The sequence below is a fragment of the Canis aureus genome, chromosome 37 (assembly GCF_053574225.1).
Source record: "Canis aureus isolate CA01 chromosome 37, VMU_Caureus_v.1.0, whole genome shotgun sequence".
NCBI classification, from domain to species: domain Eukaryota; kingdom Metazoa; phylum Chordata; class Mammalia; order Carnivora; family Canidae; genus Canis; species Canis aureus.
In genome coordinates, this window is record NC_135647.1 from 15,029,556 (window position 1) to 15,054,542 (window position 24,987).

Genomic DNA, 24,987 nt, shown 5'->3' on the forward strand with positions numbered 1-24,987 from the left:
ATTAACATAAAATATTATTCCAAATCAGCCTTCATTTTTAAAAATAGCATGTGTGATATTTAAAAAAGAAGAAACATGCTAGTATTTTTTGTGCTCCTGGCAAACTTACTCCTATTAAAAGAAGCTTTAAAAAAAGACATTTAGGAAAGTAGGTGAGCAAATTCTAGGGTTTCTTATTTACACACTAATTAGAGTTCCACAATCTAGTTTTCTGCTCATTAGTCTGTCACTTTCACTTCAGAATTATGCAGCCTAGTTTTACACAGAAACCTAACTTCCCTTAAGCTTTCCCAGATAACAGGAGGGTAATTCCTGGGCATAAATTATGCCTAGGTTAACAAAAATCCTGTGTGTCAAGTGACTCCTTGGAGCAAGTCTAAAAGCACTGAGTTATTTCAGCAGTACAGATTTCTTACTATGTGTTAAGCCACAGAGACTACACATATATGCTTAGGCCCTCATTACTCTCCTACACAAGGTAAAATGAAGGATTAACCAAAATTATTTTTTACATAAAAAAACTTTCTGGTGGTGGGGGTTTAAAAAGTCAGAGTGATGCAACTGCAGCTAAAAGAAATTACTGGCATTACAGTGGCAATTTCAGGATTTTGCTGTCAATTATTGTGAGAAATTCCAATGCAAGCTGACCTAAATCTCAATCTTTTTCTAGAGCCAATGGCTGAATCCTATTTTTTCTGAATTATCACAGTGTTTTTAAAAGAAGTGACTGCTATAATAATATCACCACTCAAAAGGTAATATTGAACAGGACTATTACAAATTCAACTATCACTGGACCACAGCTCTCATCTAGTTATGATGCAGAATAATGTTAGAATAGTAGAGTCCAAGACAAGGACTTGAAACTTCCTCATGCCACTTTCTGGTTGCACTCTCTGGGGGTAATGTTATTTGAAATATTTCGACTTCAGCTATTTAATCTTTGTAACATGGTAAATTTAGAAAGTGATGACTTCTCAATTTCTAGCATAAAATCTAGGAGCATTTTTGTAGGACATTCCTTAAAAATTTTGATTACAGTGTTCAGAAACCGAGAGCAAATTATTTTAGAAATACCAACTAGTTTTAAGAAAACAATGTAACAATGCAATTAAGTGAGAAATCACTAATAAAAACAGAAAATCTCCAAAAATATGGGAAAAAATTCTATCAAGAGCGTCAAAAAGAAGAAACCAACATAGAAATTAATGAAAGTAACAAATATAAAATTGTGTACACTTGTGATGAAGCAATAGTTAGAAAGTAATTAATAGCTTTCAGTGATTCAAATAGAAAAGAATGAAGTCTTAAAATAAATTAGCCCAAATTCCAACTTTAAGAAATTTGATAATAGAATAAACTCAAAGAAAAAAGGGAAAAACATAATAAAAAGCAAAACTTAATGAAACTTTTAAGGACAATACAAGAGAATATGAAGAAAATCACAAGTTGGTATAGCAATAAGGAAGTGAAACAGGTCTCTGGCAAGACTAATCAAGAAAGAGGGATGCCGGGGTGGCTCAGCGGTTTCACCATCTGCCTTTGGCTCAGACCTCAGTCCTGATCGACACCAGGATCGAGTCCCATATCGGGCTCCCTGCATGGAGCCTGCTTCTCCCTCTGCCTGTGTCTCTGCCAGTCTCTCTCTCTCTGTGTTTCTCATGAATAAATAAACAAAATCTTAAAAAAAAAAAAGACTAATCAAGAAAGAGAGAAAAAGCACAAATAAACAAAATTAACAATGACAAAATCCATGCCCAATGAAAGAGTAAGAGAATACCACCAATGACTTTTTGCCAATAAATGCGAATACTTAACAGAATGTATACGTTGTAACAAATATATAACTTACTATCTCATTGAAGAGAAAAAAGAAAGCTTGAGCGGACCTGTTATTAAATACAATAATTTGATACTTAAAAATCTACCTTCAATCCCACTGGAAAGTCAAAATATATTCTAAGATCTTCCTATAAAGCAATCATTCCAATATTACACAAACATGTCCATGGGAAGCAGGAGGACAGTTCTCAGATCACCTCTGTTAAGCTAGTATAATTGTGAGACAAATTAAGGAACATTATCAGAAAATAAAGCCATTATCTCTTGAACATGGATACAGAATTCTTCAACAAATATTAACAAATCAAATCTAGCAGTGTGTTTAAAAAGATAAACATCAAGACTAAATTGGTTTCATTAAGGGAATGCAAGTGAAGTTTAAACATTGAAATGAAAGAAGACTATAAGATCAACTCTACACATGAAGAAAAAGCATATGTACAATTCTTATAAACATCTCAATAAGTCAAAAAGATAACCTCCTTAAGCTATTAAAAAAAAAAAACTGACCTCATCCTCCCATAAAAAGAGTTCAATAATTTTTAATGGTGAAATATTAGAAGGATTACCCTTAAAATCAAGAACAAGTCAAGGATGCTAATACTACCATTCTTTTGCTATTTTATGGAGCCAACTGGGTAAAACAAGAAAAATAATAAAGAACAATGATTTTAAAAAGGAAGAAATAAAACTTTCATTATTTCTAGCTGATATGACTATAAGAAAATCTAAAGCATCTGCAGACAAATTTTCAGAATGAATGATTCAGTCAAGTGGCTGGATACAAGATGAATATACGAAAAGATACACTGCATTTCTATTTGTCAACAAAAGCTTGAAAACAATTTTCTATATATATACATATGTATATATACACACACACACACACACACACACACACAAAATAAATGAAATCAGCAAAATATATTGAATTTATTCCAGCAAATAAATTCAATAAAAGAAATACAGATCCATATAGAAAAAATTATAAGAGGTTAAAGACAACACATGTATCAAAAATATGCTATTTTTATAGATAGAAAGCCTGAAAATTGTGACAACAGTTTCCCCCAAATTCAATGCAATCCCAAAGTCCCCACACGTTCTTTTAAAGCTGATTTTAAAATTTAAATGTATGAGCAAAACCTAGAAATAGCAAAAACACTTTAGGAATTTGCCCTACTCTACTTTATATTAAAACATAAAGTGAAGTAATTAATACATTGTGATATTAACCTACGGATATATAAACAGAACAGAACAGAGAGCCAAGGAACAAACCCATACATGCAAGGAAAATTATTATGAAACAGAGAGTAAAGGGAAATCCACTCAATAAATGTTCAGGGACAAATGGTTACCAACTGGGGGGAGGGTGGGGGAGACACAAACTAAAACTGAAATCCTGACACCGTTATTTAAAAAAAAAAAAAACCAAAAAACTCCAGATGGATTTTTTTTTTTAAGAGGAAAAATAGAGGAAAAAAAATATGTGTGACCTTGTGGTAGAGAAGAATATAAGACAAGCAAAAAATTTTAAAAATCCCTCAAACAAAATTCTAATCATAAAAGAAATAGCCTAGTAGTTTGATAATATTAAAATTAAGAGCTTCTGCTTACTAAAGTGTACTTTAAAGAAAGTAAAAAATTAAGCCTGAAACTAAAGCAGGTAACATGAATAAAGGATTCTTATTCAAAATACATGAAGGAAAAAAACCAAAGAGTTTTAAAATGCATTGGAGATACTAACAAGCATTTCAAGATGGTGGAATACAAATGAAGACATGTTTAACATTCTTATTAATTAGGGAAAAATAAGTTGAGAGCAGGAGAAAATACTACCTTTTACCCATCCAACTAGAAAAAATAAAAGGGCTGACAATTCCAAGCACAAAATGAATTCTTAGATACCATTATACTCCCTCTTATATACCCTGGAAAACTCACACATGTGCACTAGGAAATGAGAATATTCATAGCTCCCCTGTTGGTGACAACAAAAAGGTAGCAATAACTCAAATCCATCAACAAGAAAATGGAGGAACATATTGTTTCACATAATAAAATACTATTACAGCAATGAAAATAGCTACATTCAATAACATGTATACATTTTAGAAACAATGCTCAGTGAAAGAGCTGTTAAAATTATACAACATAATTTTATTTTTAAAGCTCAAACTCTGGCAAAACTAAAAAGTGTAATTACTTTTATGAAGCATTAACACAATGAACGCAAACTTGAGGACAGTAAGTGCGTCCACAGAGCAGACAGCAGGAGGAGACAGCCTAGCATGCAGATTGATGCAACAGTACTGACAATGCGCCAGCTCTTACTTATACTGGGTAGTGAAATCAAAAATCACCATGTTATTTTTATGCTTTATAATTCACTACATTAATACATTAATCTATAGATATCAAATATTGTATGACAAACATTTTAGACAAACTATTAAATTAAAACTTATACAAAAATAGAACATGAAAGCTCTCCTGAGAAATTGTTTATTTCTTTCCAGTTTATTTTATAACATACTCCATCCCCACATCTATGACATTCATTATTTATTTTATCTAAATCCTGTGCAATAATTTTAGGAATAGTGTCAAATACAATGGATGTTAAGAACAAGTAAAGATACTGTAAGGGGAATATAATGATGTGAAGGAGAATTATGTGAATGTTACATGTTCTGTTTATCCACAAATTGATTAAAATCAAAATAAATCAGTCATCTAATTTTCATTCATAAGCAGAGAGAAAGAATAAAAGAAATACATTAACATAATTTAGTGTCCTTCTTTATTTTATTGGTGTGTAATGGGCCAAGTCACTTTCTTTGCCACCATATTAAGCAGATTAATCCTTTCTTAAAATGTTAGAAACAATAAAGATCTATCAACGAGCAAGGTTTATTTTTTTAAGGGCCTGCATTAATGTAGATGCTTCCGAAGATAAATTAGTTATTTGTCCTAATGTTAAAAATAAAGGAAGAGGGGAAAAGACCACAGATTAAGTTAAGGACTATAGTATCTTCAAGGGAGATAGAGCCTTAGAACCGTGAGCATTGTAGAAAATAGCCAGATGTAGAAGAGAATAAGTCAAACTTTCAAGGGGAATAAACCAAAAGCATCTTGAACAAATAATGAAAAAGTGATCTGTCCTACATGAGTCATCTTCATAAAAATAATAAACAAATTTTTAAAGTATATCAAAGGAAGAAATGAATTTCCTTTAATAAAACAGGCAGCTCAGTAAGCAAAGTTTGAGAAATCTCAACACTTTTATTACTCAAAAAATTTTACCTTATATTGTTAAAGACAAACTGATATTATTCCTTAATTATATTTGAGGGAAAAGTTATCTTATTTTTAATTTGCCCAGAATGTGTATGTAAAAATGAAAGCTGAGTAGTAATTCGAGGCAGTGAATTGCACAGAACAATGCTCACTTGGTATTCATCCTAGGTCTTAAATAAATGCAGCCTGCCAAATGTAGCCCACTAGATTATTCTGAACCTCATTATCCAATTTCTTTTTCTAGAACCTTTGTTCCATTTCCTCCTTCCTATCAGGCATTTAGTTCACTGTTCTTAAAACTCTCTGCTGCTGAAATGAAAAAGAAGGAAAAGGAAAACAAGCACACATTTATTTTTCTACTTGAAGCAGCTCTAAACCATTACTAGATGTAAAAGATCTCTTAGAGCCTGCATGTCTTAAATGCTTTATGTCTACAGTGATGGGGGAAGGGATCTTTAGTCAACCACTGAGAGGGACAGCATGGCTACAGTGACTTCTCTGTTCTTTCTAGACTTTTCTGCAAGAATGTCTTTAAAGGAGCCTATTTGTTATGGCCTTTCCAGATTGCATGGAAGAAAGGGATGGGAGGAAAAAAAAAACAAAGAAGAGAGACACTTCAGGGCTGTTGCACATCACACAACCTAACCATTCAGATCAAAACCAAATCATTTTGGAGGTTCATAGGTTGACTCAAGGCCTGGAGAACCTGGATAGTCAGATATATTTCTATAAAAGATACCTCGCTAGGAGCCTAACTAGATTTTTGTTTCCAAAGGACTTCCAATTGGAATTCTACATGACTAAATTACTCTGTCAAAATAGTCCACTCTAATTAGAAGACATAATTAGGACAAAGACATAATAAATCATGAAATATAAATGCTACAAAGGGAGCTTTAATTATGTCCTTTTAATCAATTTTTCTCATTAACACATAAGTGTTGGAACACTATCTACCTCACACTGTCTCCCCCTCTGCACTGGCTATTTTATAGTGAATGTGTTTTTTCATGTTACATGGAAAAGTAACCAGTATGTTTTCTATGATGACAACCAATTCTTGCCTTTAAGCTTCATTTTCTATACAAAATTATAACCATGATAATAAAAAATACAAAGCCATATAAATAAAAGTTAATCTTCCTCAGCCTTTCTTCCACCATTATAAACATATTTGTGCACAGTCCTTGCAAACTTTGTCCAAACCTGTATAATCATATGTACGAGAATGCATATGAATACACATATGTGTGTGTATGCCTCTGTCATTTGATTAAACAAAAAAATTGAGATATTTTATAAGCTACAATGCAATTTCACTTTCCTCATTCAGCAATAAATCAACTGAAATTATTAACATTTTTTAAAAAGATACATAGTATATCCCAAAATATGAATATATTAATTCACTCAACTGTTCTCCCACTGACTAGCATTCATATTATTTTGTCTTGAGCTTTTGTCATTACAAAAAAATATTGCATCACAAGAATACACATATATATGTAAACACAGCCATCATTAGTCATTACATTTGTATTTTTATTGCTATGGGATGGTCTCAAAAACAGGACTTTCAAATAGCTGCAACAATTTTTTATATCCTACCAGCAATAAATATGTGGGAAACCATTTCAGAATATGGGTGTAGCTAAAGCATTTCACAAAGCAAAAGCCATATACTTTTAAGTATCAATTAGTCTGAGGTGATTTTTAATTTTATGTTATGTTTACATTGGTAGATTTAGTAAGGCTGCAATTATAAGGTATCTATAGAAGAATCACTGTTAAGAATACATATATAAGAATATATATTGTGGCTGAATGTAATTTACCTTTTTTTGATACTTCTGCCCCATTAAGTTCTTTTTGTGCTTCTTCAATTTTGTCTAAGAAAAACAAAGAAGTTTTACAAATCAATTCATCATATACAAACAAGAATACCATAAAACAAACATACTACTTAGCACATGGTGTCTGATACATTGTAGTAAATATTTATTGAATGAATTATTTATGAAACACATATGTGTAAACTCAAAATAATGATATATTCCCTTATTTTAAAACTGAATTTATTTCATTCATGTCTTGGTTATAAGGACCAATTCCAATTAGTCAATGTTTCCAAAATGCAAATAATTAGTACATTTGAAACAGTGAACTATAGTTTAAAAATGTTTAGGAACCTAATAAAAGTATCTAAAAATAAATCCTCCATCATGAAGACATAAAAATGCCCAACAAGGATTTTATTAGAGATATACAACAAATGCCCACTAGCTTAGGAACAAGTCTAATCAAAGTTCATAGATGGCCTGAGCCCTATGCCAAACATGGAAGAACCAGGAAATAAATGAAATGAGGAACCGAAGAGTAGCTTCATAGCCATCTGTCTTGCCAACCTTTGGTAACATGATAGTTATTTAAGAAGTGTGAGGGTAGCATACTGCATTAAAGAGATACTCTATCAAAGTAATGACCACAGAACTGCTAAATATGAACCAGTTTTGAAGGATCAAGTGCAACCTGGAGGTAATAACTAACAAGACGCTGGGACGGCTGCCCCAGGGAGGGTTGGGAGGGATGGACAGCAGAGGTAGCCAGTGTGGGTTCTAAGCCAACAGGTCTTAGATCTGAGGCTCTGAGCACCACCGGGTTTTGAGTAAATAAATAAATAGCACGTGTTCCACTTTAGGTAACAATTAATTTTAACTTTTTAAGGATATACTTATTTGATGATCGTGACAATAACCAATTCCAAGTTTAACACAGGAGTCTAAGTGCTCATGATAATGGTAGAAGTTACAAAATTCCCAGGGCACTATTTTGTACTGAAATGAATACAGAACCAGTAATTATATAATATTTTAGTTAGTCCATGGAAGTATCATTTAAAAGCTTTTCAAAATATTGGTACTTGAGCCATTTATGCCTTTGGGCATCCACCATGAGTCCCTAAAAATGGTCTCCAAGGCTAACTGTACCACCACTGGCCGCAGATGATCTTCCAAAATGCATCTTTTTTCCAAACAAATAAAAGAGGCAGACCCCACCACAGGCCCTTTGAACTCTGGTCCATCTGCTGCTTCTCCCATCAATCTTGCCGGGAAAGCCAGAAACGTGGAGAACCTTCAATTTACTGATCAAACTTCTTTTAAATTGCATATTGATCCACCCAGTCTATAAAATAAAGGCAGAGTGGAAGCAGCAAGATAAAAGAGACAAGCTAGTTTGAAATATTAGACACTATCAGTGTTGGTTGAAATAACTAAATTTTTATCCTGACAAATGTATCCCCACAGTAATGTCCTATTTATTTGATGCTAATCATTGGATCCAGAATGAGATGTATGAAGAGTAACCTGTAGAAATAACAGAATTTTTCTTATTTATAAATTTTAGTTACTTGTCATGAGATGACAAGTGAAATCGGAAGCCCTCCTAAAAAAAAAAACAAAAAACAAAAAACAAAAAACAAAAAACCCAAAACAAAACAAAAAAACCAACCCTCTTATTAAATGTAGAAAGTGGATCCTGCCTCAGCAATAATTTTGCTTCGAAGAGAAAAATACAAAATGCATGGATGAAATCTATGTTAACATAAATAACAAAAGGGCAAGGGCCACTTTTTTTTTTTAAGATTTATTTTATTTATTTATGATAGACATAGAGAGAGAGAGAGAGAGAGAGAGAGAGAGGCAGAGACACAGGCAGAGGGAGAAGCAGGCTCCATGCCGGGAGCCCGACGCGGGACTCGATCCCAGGACTCCAGGATCGCGCCCTGGGCCAAAGGCAGGTGCTAATCCACTGAGCCACCAAGGGATGCCCAAAGGGCCACTTTTTAAAAAATAAAATATACTAAGTACACTGGAGACCTTCAAAAATGTAAGGAAACAAATTGTATAATTTAAATATACAGTCCTTGAGAAACATAAAAAGGAAAAAACACTGTTATTTCTATGTCAGCAGTTCATCCAAACTTAACCATAAATAATATGTATGTATATATTATATATATTCATAGTAGTAATGGCTAAGTTTAAGAGTTTATGCACACATATTTGGGATTATATAATAAAACAACTGTTTATTAATAGAATCAATTGTGACTCAAAGCAACAAAAACTCAAAATCTAACATGTATTTAAGGAACAGCTGCTATTCAGTATATGGAGGTTTGGTCACCTTCTGTTTGCATGTTAACATAACAAATTCTTACAAAAATGACCTCAAGTTACATGGGATCACAAAACACTACTCTTTGTGTTAAATTTTCAATTAAGTTGCCTTTTTCTCTTGATAATAATGTGCATAAATCAGCAGATGTAGGACATCTACTATGTTAGGGATAAGCATCTACTTAAATGCTTTTACCTAAAGCTGCAGTTCAATAGGTAAATACAATTTTCATGGAGAGAGCTTCTAAAAGCCAATTTTCAAAGCTTTTGCTTCAAGTTTTAGAAAAGTCTTGTTTATATTTAACCTCTGCTTTATGATTCTCCTGGTTGATCAGGATGTTTCAGAGACACTCCAAAAGCCAGAGAAAGTAGTCATACATTGTATGCTCTTAATTGGATCATACAAGACAATTCACTGATATTTAAAGCAATATTTATCACTTTTTTTACTATGACTCCAGGCAATAAATATATTCTTACATTCCAACCAATTACACATGTGTACTATTATGTGTATACATAATTCAGGAACAAACTTACCCACACTCCATCCTCTATCTTTTCCTATTAAAAATGAAAAATGCTACCTTGCCCAACCAGCTACACTGATTTTATGTCCTACTGCTGGATTCCTCACCTGATATAAGCAGTTCCCTACACATCTCTTTTACTTTTTTTTTTTTTTATCCTTTCCCTTTAACCAAGGATAATACTTGCCAACAAATATATGATCTCATTATTATAAGCCTTGACTTGGGGGGTTGAGGGTGCAGTTAGGATGGGATCTCAGACTCGGAGCCACCTCCCCAGTGTCACTGCCATCTGAGGTAACAACCTCACAGAGAAGTACACATTCAGAAACAAATTGTAGTTTCTCATTGCTGTTGTTTAAGAATAAAAATAGATATGCTCACCAAATGAATACTCACACCATGTTGGTAAATCTAGAGTCACGCATTCTTATGTAATGAGTTCTTACTGTATTGAAGATGCAATTCTAATTAATTCCATTTTTAATAAATGTACTTGGAGGAGCTGTCACCCAAAAGAGGTCCCGACTACATGAATGGATCCATAATCTTTTCTGAGATCCACTGGGGCCCATGGTTGAAAGAGTAACAGGCCAGGAGAGGGCAGGGGGTACTAATCATCTAAGTCATATTTTGGCTCTGCAACTATTAAAAATTTACAACTTTTTTATAGATTTTCTCCTCCAATAAAGCACAGAAGCTGTTTGTTAATGGTGAAGACTATGAACAATCATGTATAATGCCTTACATATTTAAAAACTTTTGTTTGTACAAGAAAAAATTAAAAAATATTTTATTTCTATCATCCATAAATAATTAAAGAAAAAAGTCTCTTTACTTGTGAAATATAATCAGAAACGACTGAACAAAAACCAAAACCAAAACCAACTCCTAGAGCCCTTAAGAAACCACCTCTCTTTTAGGGCACAGGGAAGAAGACTGAATGATTAAAAACAAATAATTTGCAATAATAAAGCACTCTTTAAATGCACGTTCATGGTAAGTTCCTGCTCTTTGACCATTTACACCCTATGGTGAAGGGTGGGTGCCTCTCTCGGCACCAGTCCCCCAGGAGCCTCAGGATGCAAGACACTAGCTTTGGGGACCAACCCATGAAGCCCTTAAGATTTGATTCAACAAAAGCTGTGTTTTTATTGTGCTGAATGTCTCCTCCATGTCATGTACAATAGGAAGAACTAGAGATAGGAAAACAAAACAAAAAAAAAACCAAAACAAAACATGGTAGCTGAGTGGGGAAAAAATAAAACAAGACGAAATCAGAGAGGGAGACAAACCATAAGAGACTCCATCACAGGAAACAAACTGAGGGTCACTGGAGGGGAGGCAGGTAGCGAGATGGGGTGACTGGGTGATGAAATGAGCACTGGGTGCTGTGTTAAGATTGATGAATCACTGCACTCTACCTCTGAAAGTAATAATACACTATATACTAATTAATTGAATTTACATAAAATTAATTAATTCTAATTAAAAAAAAAAACAAAAGACCCAGAATGGCTTTCCAAGAGGGGCTCACAGATTCTTTTATCTTTTATTTTATTATTTTTTTTAAGGAATTTTTGTATTTACTCATGAGGGACACAGAGAGAGGCAGAGAAACAGGCAGAGGGAGAAGCAGGCTCCATGCAGGGAGCCTGATGCAGGACTCGATCCCAGGACCATGGGATCACGACCTGAGCCAAAGGCAGATGCTCAACCCCTGAGCCACCAGGTGCCCCAATTCTTATATCTTTACACAATCATTTTAATATCAATTTAAAGGTAAACACAAGGTGGGAGGTTCTACTGTGCAGCTAACAAGGTCCTCCTCCGCCTCACTCCCAGCACCGCTCTAGGCTTTCTTTCTGGCTTCAGCCCCACCTACAGGCAGGCTCCATCACATCCCACCCCGTCCCTTCTCCTGGTGGCATCCTTTCCAGATTCGACTCCCCCAAGAAATCTTCTCTTCACACCCTCATTCACAGCCTGTCACTCCCTTCTTTGTGCCACCACCAAACCCTGCATGTGGAACCCTGTCTCTCTGTAGCGACACAGCTCATGATCACGCGCCCCAGTGACAATGAGAGGGACCTGGGGGATTTACTGACCAGGTAAATGCTGACCCTAACCTGCTGAGACTTGGAGGAGCACTGGGTCGTTCTGAAAAAGAGGGATAGGTATACCTGCACACAGAGGTGGTTCCGCTTAAAAAACCAGCCTTTTATCCTCTTTAACATTACAAATGATTGCGACATTTGGGAAGCCATATGGGTACATTGAAAACCCTTGAATCAACTATTTATTACTCCATTCGATCAATGGCAAGTGCTTCCCACCTTAATTTTACTAGCATACCCTTCTCTCCTGCTTTTCGGTTAGGCACCTGTAACCCCTGCTCTACCACCACGGACTCTCCCTCTTCACTTGGCCCTAAAAGCACCAACAGGGCAGGGAAGAGTAAAATGTTATGAAGTAGCTCCTAATGAACTGTAAAAGGCACCTCTATTTACTGAAAGAGATACCATCTGATTGAAAAAGGATCACCATATGGGACTGTACTATTTTTACTACGAAATAAGCATAACTCCTACATCCCCTCATTACCCGTCAGTACAAGCTCCTTACTCTTACTGTTAACTGCTAGAGCTATTTCAGTAGGACTAAATATATGACAATGACGTAATGTTAAAAATGCATCCAATACCCAGAACCATTTATACATGCTCTTTTAAATGAAAATTCTCCTGGGGTTCGCTACTAACTCAGCTAAGTAAGCCTGGTCATACATCCTCGTACCTCTGAACTTATGTCTTCTAAGAAGATGACACTGTACAATAAAGCTGAAAATGATAATCCAGACTGGGGATATTTCAAATCGGAAAATACTGCCTGAAGTAAGTAGGGTAAAGAAAACAAAATCAGAAATTCATCTCTGTCCCAAGGAATTTGAAAACTGAGATTAATTAGTAAAAAGTTTCCAGGAAACAGTATTACTCAAGCTGATCCAGGAAGAGGAAATCTCCATGGGAATAACCACGATGGATGCAGCTGAGAAACTGACCAAAGAATAACCCAGAATTACCTTTTTTATTTTTTTGAGAGAGAGAGACGGGAGGGTGGGGGCAGAGGGAGAGGGAGAGAGAGAATCCCAAGCAGACTTTGAGCTCAGACCAGAGCTCAATGCGGGGCTCAATCTCATAACCTTGAGACCATGACCTGAGCCAAAATCAAGAGTCAGATGCTCAACTGACTGAACCACCCAGGTACCCTTAGAATTAATTTTGTTTTGTTTTGTTTTGTTTTTTACAGGTTCCAGGCCTAAATGGTTTTGTTATTAAATTCTTTCAGATTCTGAAGAGTAAAGCATTTCCTACACTGTTTCAGAGTACAGGATAACATAAAAGCTGTTCTATGTCATTTTATAAAGCTGGTATGACCCTGATATCAAAATATGGCTAAAGGGGCAAAAAAATCAATACCACAGGTAAGTCCCATGTGTGAGTACTGATCCAACAATCTATATCAAGAAGTACAGAAGCACCTGGCTGGCTCATTCAGTGAAGCATGTGGCTTTTGATCTTGGGCATTTAGATTACCTAAAACATAAAAAAATAAATACAAAAAATTTTTAAAGAAGTATATTCAAAGTTTGGAAAACCACATCCAAGTAGGATGTAAAGTAAGTATGCAAAAGTATTTCAATATTAGGAGGTGCTGTTGTTCTAATTTGTTAACAACAATAGTACAAGAGAGGAGGGAAAGGGAATTTAAATAATGTCCAGAATGGACATGATTAAATCACATCTATTGTTAATGTAAGAACAAAACAGAAAACAATAAACAAAAAAATCCTCAACAATAAAAAGAAACAGGGTAGACTTCACTGTATTAACTGAGCATTATTCTAATGAACACCTGAAAACAAAATTGGCCACTAATCATGTTATGACTTTCTTGAGGAAGCCATCCCTGACCAGGACCCTCACCTCGGATCTGCATCCCTAGCATGGTGCCCTCACCTCCAAAGCAGCATACATTACTGCCAGGTTTTATGGGATCCTTTCTTTTTTATTTTTTAAAAGATTATTTATTTATTTATTTATTTATTTATTTATTTATTTATTTATGACACACAGAGAGAGGCAGAGACACAGGCAGAGGGAGAAGCAGGCTCCCTAAGGGGTGTCTGACATAGGACTCAATCCCAGGACCCTGGGATTACAATGTGAGCCAAAGGCAGATGCTCAACCACTGAGCTACCCAGACGATACCCACTGAGATATCCAAAACATTAAACAGGGTTCATTCAGTTCAGAATATATTTATTAGCTCCTATGTGTAAGGATACAGAGAGATGAGTGATCCCACATGCAGGAACTTACAGGAGTCAACCAGCCATTCTTCCACATGGTGGAACGGTGTGATGAGGGTGTTCAGGGAGGGGAGCATGAGGAGGTTGGAAACGCAAACAAAAACAGAGGGTGTGTCAGGAGCTCAAAGCAGCTTGGGAACAGATCTGGAAGAGAGTAGGTCTAATGAAACAGGATTTGGAAACTACCTTCTTACATGTCTAACAGTTGAAAGCATACCACGGGGTTGGTGGAAGCAAAAACAAGCTATTCTATGAAGTGACTTGGCCATAGGTATTAAGATCTTTGAAAACCACAGCATCCTTAATACAGTGATTAAAGCACTGGAAATCTAGACTGAGACCATAAGAGGAGTGGGGTAAAGGCCATTCATCACAGTGCTTGTCATACTAGAAAAAGAAAATCATCTACAGCACCTAGAAGGTGTTCAATAAATATCTGTTGAGTGACTACTTGAGAAATAATTATGGCACTTCCATATGACCGAGTATTATAAAAGCATCACAGTCCAGGTTTCTGGAAGGAGGTCCTCCTGAAGCAATACTGGCCCCAGGTTACACTGATCTAAAAGCTCTGACAAGGGTTTTGTTTTTTTTTTTTGAAGATTTTTATTTATTTACTTAGGATTTTATTTATTTATTCATGAGAGACACACAGAGAGAGGCAGAGACACAGGCTGAGAGAGAAGCAGGCTCCCTGTGGGGAGCCCCATGCGGCTGGGATCACACCCTTAGCTGAAGGCAGAGGCTCAACCACTGCGCTTCCCAGGCGTCCCGACAGAGGGTTTTAATGGGCCGCCTACTCTCCAGTTAAGAACCACTAGTGGGATGAGAGGCAGCCCCAACTGTTAAGGAGGAGGTAAAGAAAACGCAAGAAAGAGGCAAAGAAAAAAAAAAAGGAATGGTTGAAAAAAAAATGAGGAGACCCAGAAATAATTTTGGCCTCAGAGGTCAGGAGGACAGTATTCACTGTCCAGTCGATGATACAATGGGTACAGGCTGGAAAAGCTTCCCCTGGGTGGCCCTCAGGATCCTGGTGAGGTGTCGCCAAGCTCCCAGTGGGGAGGCTGACGCACAGGCCTGGGACAGAGACAGGAGGGAGGCAGCGAGGAGAACAGAGCAGAACTGTCTTTCCAAACCCTCAGTGGAGAAGGAGAGAGGGAACTGGGGAGGCATTGAGAAATGCAGGACCAAGGGAAGGTCGTTTGGTGTGTTTTTCAGAGACATTACGTCAGGTGAAAAGTCTACTGATGAGAAGGCTGAGGTTGAGGAAATGCACATCCAAGGGCCTCGATTTTACTGAGATGAGAGGCGAGGTGGTCTGCAAAGAAAGAGGAGCTCAAGTGTTTCCGTAAGGGGTCTTCAAGGCTGGCTAAGGTGAGACAGATTACTGACAGGAATGGAAGAGCTGAAGGATTTTAAGGACACGTGAAAGCACTGATGAACAGCGACAAGGGATCTGTGACGTGGAGACCCTCGGACACCGGATACTCTGGTGCACACAGCAGTGCCCTTTATCTCAGCAAAGTCTGGCAACCTGCACAAAGAAAGGGAGAAGGAATGCCAAATCTGCACTTTTCCAGGGGGAAGGACAAAGAATTCAGGGAGACGAAGCTGCTAGAGGATGGGCCATTCGCTCAGCCAGATACACAAGATGGGTAGTGGTTCAGTGGGCAGTGGCGAGGAAGGAACTGAGAAAAGAGACGGACAAACTGAGGGGTAGGGGACAGTGACTGGGAGTTTGGGGCCCACAAACAAGCCTGGCTAGAGGTTATGATCGATTTTTTTCTTTTTCTTTTTTTTTTTTTTTTAAGATTTTGTTTATTAACTCACAAGAGACACACAGAGAGAGGCAGAGACACAGGCAGAGGGAGAAGCAGGCTCCCTGTGGGGATCCCGATGCGGGACTCAATCCCAGGGCCCTGGGATCATGCCCTGAGCCAAAGGCAGACGCTCTCCATTGAGCCACCCAGGTGCCCCCATGATCAATTTCTGACAAGGGGTTCATGGGTCTGAAAAAGATCCAGAGTGTGGCGGCAGGTAAAAGTTACACTTTCAGGTGTATGTAAAAATATAACTTTATATATTTTGCAAAATTGTTCATTTATCCTTCTCAGAAAGCATGCTTCCATTGTGACACGGAGAAAAATTTAAAACCGTTCAAAGAGGAAAGTAAAAGCTCCATCATGCTTTTAAAAATATGGATAGATTCAATGCAATGTTTCTTCTGTAAGAAAATCATCTTGATATCAAAGCTGACCATGGATGTAACAAAACGTACACAGACACAATGTTACCACTGAACCATTCTAAAGCTTTTAAATTACTTTTTTGTCTCTTAATAACACATCACCCAGTTTCACTTTGCAGACAGTCCCTTAGTCTTCCTCAGCAGAGCCAAGAACTCTGTTAGGCCACCAGGTGCAAAATACACTTTTAATAGTGGGATAATTATACGTTTTTACCCCTACGGGGAGATGGGAAGACCCCTGGTTTTCATAATTGAGTGTACATTGCCTAAGAAGTGAAAAAACAAAGCAAACTCCCCAAGTCTCCTTCCTGAAACCTCACACACTTTCAGAACCCATGAGCAGTCCAGCCAAGGAGATTAAGTTTGAAGAAAAGCTCCTTCTTCAGATGGATGCCAAAGCAATGTGGCCCAAGGCCACATCCCTTATTGCCATCCTTCTAGCTCCTGCCTTGTCCTCTCTTATAAGTCACCTAAGACACCAGGAGTCCACCTGTGCTCATTTATTACCAGAATCATTTAAAAATCTGGGTATGAAGGCTGCACCCCGTATCAGTCAAGTCAGTACTAAGATTCCCAGGTGATTCCAATATGCAGCCAAACCTGAAAATCAATGTTCTCTAAATTATAGATACTATCAGGTCAAGATTTAAAATTGTGTAAAACCCAAGTAGTCACGGGAAAAAATCTTATCGGCTGGCTCCTCGGAGCAGCTTTTCATCAAGTAACAGGGATGGGGCAGTGACATCATCCGCCTCATGAGAGGGGCTGCTGCTGCCTTTGGTGAATTCCATGGAAGACGAGGAAGGAAAGCTCCATGTGTACTTCATGGCTACAGATGTTCAAGTCTATTGCTACAATGCAAAGCCAAAGCATATGTATTAATAAGCATTAATAAGCATTACATAAGCATTATATCACAGATAGATCTACTATTCATTACCAATATGAGTCCTAAACTAAAAAATAAGTTTCCAACTGAAAAATGTATGTTTGAAAATACAAAAAGTATTTAAACATAATAAGCTCCTGTGTAAAGATGCCAAAAATTGACATGGATTAATGTAGTTTTCTAATAACTGCATTAAAATACTTGGCCCCTTTTGGGTCAGATATTATTATTATTAGAGTATGACAACATTGGTTTCCTCTTCCCAGTTGATGATTTCTGATGTCGTGAATGGGAGCAGGTAGTCATGGTAACTCTGACAGGGAGAGAAAGGATTAGGAAGACAGAGTGTTCTTATCCTGAAAGGCTAAATGCCAGGTTCCACTGAACTTGAGTCACTAACCCGGGAATGGATTCATGCACTTATAAATACATGTGTGCACCCTCATGTGTGTGTGCATGCACGCACGTACACACAGACACACACACACACACACACACCAAATTCAAGGGTAGGCCTGTAAATGTAGAGATGGTTGAGAGAGAACCAAGAGAGGTGGATCTCAAAGTCTGAAAAAGAACTCTTCTGGCTTTTCAGGCTGGCTGTCTTACCCTCCATCAGCAAGTAATACACATTTTTCCCTACAACTTTTTAAAGGCCTCTTTTTTTTTTTAAGATTTTATTTATTTATTCGAGACAGAGAGAGAGAAAGTGAGAGAAAGAGAGAGAGAGAGAGGCAAAGACATAGGCAGAGGGAGAAGCAGGCTCCACGCAGGGAGCCTGACATAGGACTCGATCCTGGGTCTCCAGGATCAGGCCCTGGGCTGAAGGTGGCGCTAAACTCCTGAGCCACCAGGGCTGCCCCCTTTTAAAGGCCTCTTAAAGAAAAAAAGAGAAAAAGACAGACAGACAAAACAAAATGGAGGACTTAAATACAAAGTGTTGCTATGATCTAGGGCAAAACTAAGCATACTGAACTGTATCTGAGGGAAGGCAAGCTGTCCACTTCTACATACCTGGAGGGCTCTTCTTGGGACATCCTCCTTATACCTCTCACTGGAAGCCCACTCACCATTCTTTCCCTCATCAGGAAACAGTTAATGCTCACAGTATGCCCGGAACTGTGGTAATTGTACTGTGGCTGGAGTAAACAATAGTTTAATACTTCAGATTTCTGGTTCCACTGGTTCCATCTTGTGATCTCCAGTTACTACACAAATACAAATAAATCTATATTCTCTAAGAAGTAGGGGGAAAGGAGAGGGTGGAGGAAAGGATGAAGACTAAAAATATGAGGGCAGAAAGAAAGCAATGGAATAAATAACTACCGCAAACCCCCTTCAGGTAGAAAAAGTATTTAGAGACACAAGACTGGATAAGGAAGTATAACTACCTTTCTTCTAGAATTCTAACTGGATAAAATGTCAGTCTGGGGTAAGGAATACTTTGCTATTTTGGTTTTCTACTACATACCTGGCAAAGAGCTAGGACATGTGGTCTTCCCAGCTACCTGCCACTGGATTTACCATCACTGTGCTGGCACTTTCTGCCCATGGATGTCCCAGCTCACAAGCTTGGATGTTATGGCTACATGGTTCAAGCCCTGGCCTACTGGTTGATACACAGCTAGCTTCCCTTCAGCAAGATTCAACTCTATAGGAAAATAAATTCCAAGACATGTGTGCCGTATTAAAGAGACTCTGAAAAGCCTTCTCTAGACCGTATGACATTAAGCACTTAACTGCATTCTAATGAAAAACAGAACCAAGATTGATTGATTTTGCTTGTACTCCTAACACAAATTTAGCAGACCCAACACACTCATCTAATGTATAGGTATGGCCACCTCTCATGGTTGTATTTAAAGGAATTTTATCTTTTATTTTCTTGTGAAAAGGAGAGACAGAAACTAACATGTGAATATTTTGCCTGAAATGCATTATTCACTCAAGAAATGCTGACTTTGGGGCACCTGGGTGCTCAGTCAGTAAGCATCTTTCTTTGCCTCAGATCACGAACCCAGGATCTTGCATCAAGCCCCGTGTTGGGTTCCCTGCTCAGCAAAGAGTCTGACTCTTTCTCTCTTCCGCCCCTTCCCATGCTTGTGCTCTTTCTCTCTCACAGTCTCTCAAATAAACAAAATCTTTAATAAATAAATAAAAGTTCCATATTCCAAAGTTTAAAAAGAAACAAAAGAAGCACAATTTTTTTAAAAAAACTAAGAGATTACCAATGTATTATTAGTGTATCGTTATACCACTATAGTTCAAATAATAATCATAAGCAAGAAATGATATATAAGTATTAAGTAAATGAAGCAAGGTACCCACAAGCCCAGCATACAGTGGACATTCAAGAAAGGTCATGGCTCCCAGAAATAATCAGAGCCAACAGGAAATTAAATAATTTCTGAACTACCACTAGGAGTCAGGTTTGTACACACCAAAGCTGAAAAAGATATCAAAAAGAAAAGAAAATGATTTCTAGAAATATGCTATCCAATGCTCTTAAATCCTTTGGATGTGGCAGGAGGAGGTTAAGAACTTAAAGATGAGAAAGAAAGTTAAAAAAAAAAAACAAAACAAAAAACAAAACCCAAGGAGTAAAACAATGCATATAGTATGCTTCCATTTGTGTCAGAATATAAAAAGAATGTGTGCACACATGCGCCCCCGTGTGTGTGTGTGCATGTGTGTGTGTGTATATGTGTGTGCATGTTACGGAAGGCTCTATATAACACTGCTGGTATTTACAGCCACCCCTGAGGAAAGGTGTCCACATAAGAAAGGTATATATTTCATTGTACTTTTTAATGTCTTTTCTGTTTTAGTTAATATTGTAGGATTTATTTAAGTTCTGAAATGTAAACAAAAATATATGGTACGAGAATAAAACAATATTCCAACTACACAAATTAACCACCGTTAGCATGTTGGCACATCAGATTCCAGGTTATTTTCCATGTGTGTATACACACACACACACACACACACACACACTCCTTAAAAATGAAATGACATAAGAACTATATAGACACAATGTCTTTTTTTTTTTAAGGAATATCTTCCTCTTACTCCAATACTGATCCATCACTTTTTCAAATTTCATTTTTAAAAAAAAGCTACTTAAAAAAATAAAACAAAATTTCAAAATGTTTCTATTTAAAAAAATCCTTATGACAATACACACACGCACATGAGCATGCACATTCTTTTGCATATGGTCTCAGGGGCTGCAGAGACCCTAATCCAGGTTAAAAACTTCTGACACAGACCTAATCTACACTATTACCATTCTTTTGCATTCTTTTTTCTTTAATTTTTATTTATTTATGATAGTCACAGAGAGAGAGAGAGAGAGAGGCAGAGACATAGGCAGAGGGAGAAGCAGGCTCCATGCACCAGGAGCCCGATGTGGGATTCGATCCCGGGTCTCCAGGATCGCGCCCTGGGCCAAAGGCAGGCGCCAAACCGCTGCGCCACCCAGGGATCCCTATTCTTTTGTATTCTAAGTGAGCATTCAAAGGTATATTTTCACAGTGATACTAAATATGTTTTCATTTTTTTTAGTTGTTCAATTTTTCCCAAAATAATTTAGCAATGTAGCTCTTACTAGTACAAACTATTCTTATGTAGCCGCATGAAAAAAAGGGGAAAAAAAGAGGTAATTGTAACAAATAATCTGTTCTTTTTCTTAATTTACCAGTCCTATTATATTTAACAACTCTTTACAGAATAGAGAGTAGACAGGAAAGAAAAAAAAATCACTGTTCTCAGTACATCAGGCATTGTGTTTAGCACAGTACATTTCATTTCTTTCTTAGATCTAACCCTGTGCAAAGCTTTGATCTAGATACAGTGTCTACCCTTTGGAGGCCAGGCTCTTGTGGAGATGAAAATATATTAATCAAGTAAAATGTATTAATGTATTAGTATCGATGATATATAGTAAAAAGTGATACCCTCACAATAGCAAAAGGAAGAAAGGAAACAAAGCAAAATTCTCATAGTACATGCCCAACACATAACCCACCTAATTTTTGCTTACAATAGCGTGTAGGGAGAGTAAGGCCCGGTGAAATTTTCCACCAGCTGCCAGTCAACCTGAGACACCAAACTTACGAACCAAAAGGATCCGAGGACTTATTCCTCCACCATGCCAACTTGGGAGGCTTCCCAGAGTCTCTTAATTCCTTAAGTAATCATCTTACTAATATTGTAAAACTCTTCCATTGAGAGCAAGAATTTATTATCTACTCATTTAGGATTTCTGGCGTCTGGTAATGCCAGAGTGGCTTAAAGGAGACTAATTCCCCCTGTCAATACAATAAAAGTATGTATGAAGTATTAAATAGCCAAAAAAAAAAAAAAAAGGAAGGTACTGGAGAGTGACCAGGAAGCAGATAGAAACTGGATAGGATTTGACCTTGGAAGGGTAAGAAGCAAACAATGTTAAGATACACATTTCAATGGCCCTTTCCTGAGGGGCAATCACCAGTCCCTGAAGAGCAGAGGTGGAGCAAAGGGCACAGAGGTAGATTGTGGAACTGCTACAACAGCTGGTCATCGAGGGTGGGGGAAATCCCAGAGGGAGCCTCAAAGAGAAGAGCCTGGAATCTGTGAACAAGCCCCTCAAATCCTTGGTTGACTCTTAAACTGCTTGTATGGACCTTAAGGAACCTAAGGGAAAGAAACCCAAGGGCAGGCTGAAAGATGGAGCAAAGTAACAGCAGCAACTGGCAGTATAAATACAGGGGACACTGAATTTGGAATTCAAGTCCTGTCACATTCGAGGATCCAGGCAAATACCTTGTATTTCCAAGGAAATCTCAGAAGGCCATGCCTTAGTATTAACATCACATCTTGGACTTGGGGCAAGTCAAAGAGACCTACTCCAAAAAGCCTCCACAAGTTTTGGAAGATCTGATAGTAATTTAACCATCTGCTAGTACAAAACTCAACAGTCGTCAGATGAAAATGACAGAATCCAGACTTCTAATAACATATCAACCACACTGTTCTGTATATAACAGAACATTAGGAGGAAGATGAATCATGAAATTGCTACAGACAGAGAAGCCAGGAAAAAGAATTAGATCTACAGATGACAAAGACATAATTAGCAGATAAGAAATTTAAACTATTAAAAAAAAACAAAAAAAAAAAAAAAAGAAATTTAAACTATTAACGCATGACAAAAAAAAATTACAGAAAAAAAGAGATGAATCTTGTAAAGAATCAATTGTAGGAGAATTTCAGAACATATATAAGAACTCTAAAAACAGTGGAAATAATACCAAGAAAATTGCAATATCTGAAAAAAAATTTCACTGGATGGTACTAAGAATAGATCAAACACTACAGCAGAAAAAATTAGTGAACTTGAAGACAAGTCAAAAGGAATTATCCAAACTGAAGCAGAGAGGGAAAAAACTGAAAAATAACATAGTCTCATTGCCCAGTGGAACAATATCAAGTAATCTAACATATATGTAACTAATGTCCCCAAAAGAGAGGAGAGAAAATGGGGAAGAAATAATAGCTGAAGAAATAATAGATGAATTGTTCCCAAATTTGACTAAAACATCAATCTATGGATCTAAGCAGCTCAGTGAACCCCAAGGTGGATGAACACAAAGAGAAGGACACATATGTATGTCCTAGTGCAACTGCAGAATATGGAGGAAGGAAGAGAGACAGTACAAATAAAAAGACTGTATTTCTCTTTTTTTCAATTCTTTAAGAAAAACTAACCATTATAGCAAAAAATAAAACCAATATATTATAGGGTTTATAACATACACAGAAGTAAAATATGTGATTAAAAACATTAACTCATCTCAAATGCCCCAAGCCCAAGGTCATCACGAAGTAATGAACTCATACAAATCTGAATCTTAATACCTTTAAAGTTATTTTGTCTTACACCAAGTCTTAAAATGCTAGATTGACATGATTATTTTTTAAAAACCACAAAACTGAAATAGATTATTAGATGGTTTGTTCCCAACCTATTTTCTGGTACACATTTCACACAGCAAGCAGACTATCAGCTTTGGCAATCTTTTGAAAGACTGAGAGCATCCTCTCTTTTTAAATAAATCAATTATTTCATTCTATTAACTACTGGCAGAGTGTGAGCTCAAGTAAATGCTAGGGAAAATGAAAAAAGCTTCTGGGAGGGAAGAACGTGAAGAAAGTAGGAATGAGTACACGGCATGTGGGGTACAATGAGTAGGTGTGGTGTGGCAGAAAGTAAACATGCAGGGTGAGAAGAGAATGTGGTGAAAGGCTAACATATCAGGAAAGTAATCAGAGAGTCTCAAATGACACAGAAGGTTCAGGTTTGCTGAGTAGGTGACGGATAGAGCCACACCACACATCATAGAGGCAAATGACCTACTTTCCCCCACATCTATCCACACATCTATTCACACCTGGCAATGTACATATATGACAGAGCAAGCGCTCTACTAGCATTTAGGAATCTACCGATCAATTACCAAATGAACAAATGAATAAAGAACCAAAAATGGTTTATTAGGGATGGGAAGTCCATTTGTAGACATGATAATGAGTTTGGAACATGAGTTCCAAATTTGAATCCCACAAATAGAATAAATAGAATTCTATTGACTGGTCAAGCCTGGACACACAGATTTGGAATTAAGAATCTAGACGTAGACATGATAATGAGTTTGGAACATGAGTTCCAAATTTGAATCCCACAAATAGAATAAATAGAATTCTATTGACTGGTCAAGCCTGGACACACAGATTTGGAATTAAGAATCTAGACCTCATGTTTATTTTAAAGGATTCCAGTTTGTGTTGTAGCATGTTTAGTCACTAGAGAAAACTGAAAGTACTTTGCTCTCATACTTCTTCAAATACATATTCTGTAAATAACATTATGAGTGAGAAAATTAACATATCAGCAATAAACTGACAAAGACATTGACCAAATGAATGGTTGGGAATAAATGGCAACCCAAAATCCTGCAGGAGGCTTGGTGCAGTCAAATTTTATCAGTAGTCAACTCACTAGTAGGTGCTTTCCTACTAGTATGGCTTTTGCTTTCAATTTTAGTTTATAACTCCAGGGATTTGGGCAATGACTTTTTAAAGAATGAGAATCCTAATTTTTTAAAAAACATCAGAGGTTCAGACCAGCATAGATTGTATAATTCAGTTTTTAAAAAATGATGTTGTCATGTCTGCATAAACATTTCTGAAAAGTAACAAAGAAATTAGTGTGAGTGCCTCTTAGAATGAGGATAAAGAACAGGGACAGGAGAAGGGAGAAAAGACAATTTTTTATTGTACATTGCTTCTGTACTAGTTGATCTTTAAAAAAAAACTAAGTGTATGCATTATTCAGATTGAAGATCTGATCATTTACATATAATATGCATGTATAAAGATAGATGTATGTACATGTGAGTAGCCAAATCAAAAACAAAACTTGAATGCCTCAATTCTCTAAGAGTATATAAGTACTTACTTACATACTTAAAAAATTCATATATTATGTGTATTACATCTGTTCACCTATTAAATATACACGTATGCTCTCAGATTTTGTTTCTGTATTCTCGCTTAAATGATTATTCCATGTTTTCAAA

At 36.8% G+C, this 24,987-nt stretch overlaps 1 protein-coding gene across 5 annotated transcripts in view; it reads right to left on the bottom strand.

Annotated features, from left to right (window-relative positions):
* HIVEP1 (HIVEP zinc finger 1) overlaps positions 1-24,987 on the bottom strand; it is a 142,699-nt gene that overhangs the window by 59,991 nt on the left and 57,721 nt on the right. For all 5 annotated transcript variants that reach the window (XM_077886090.1, XM_077886088.1, XM_077886089.1 and 2 more), the window contains exon 3: positions 6,981-7,034. In XM_077886090.1, the coding sequence (XP_077742216.1) occupies positions 6,981-7,034 (54 nt within the window). The remainder of the gene's footprint in view (positions 1-6,980; positions 7,035-24,987) is intronic.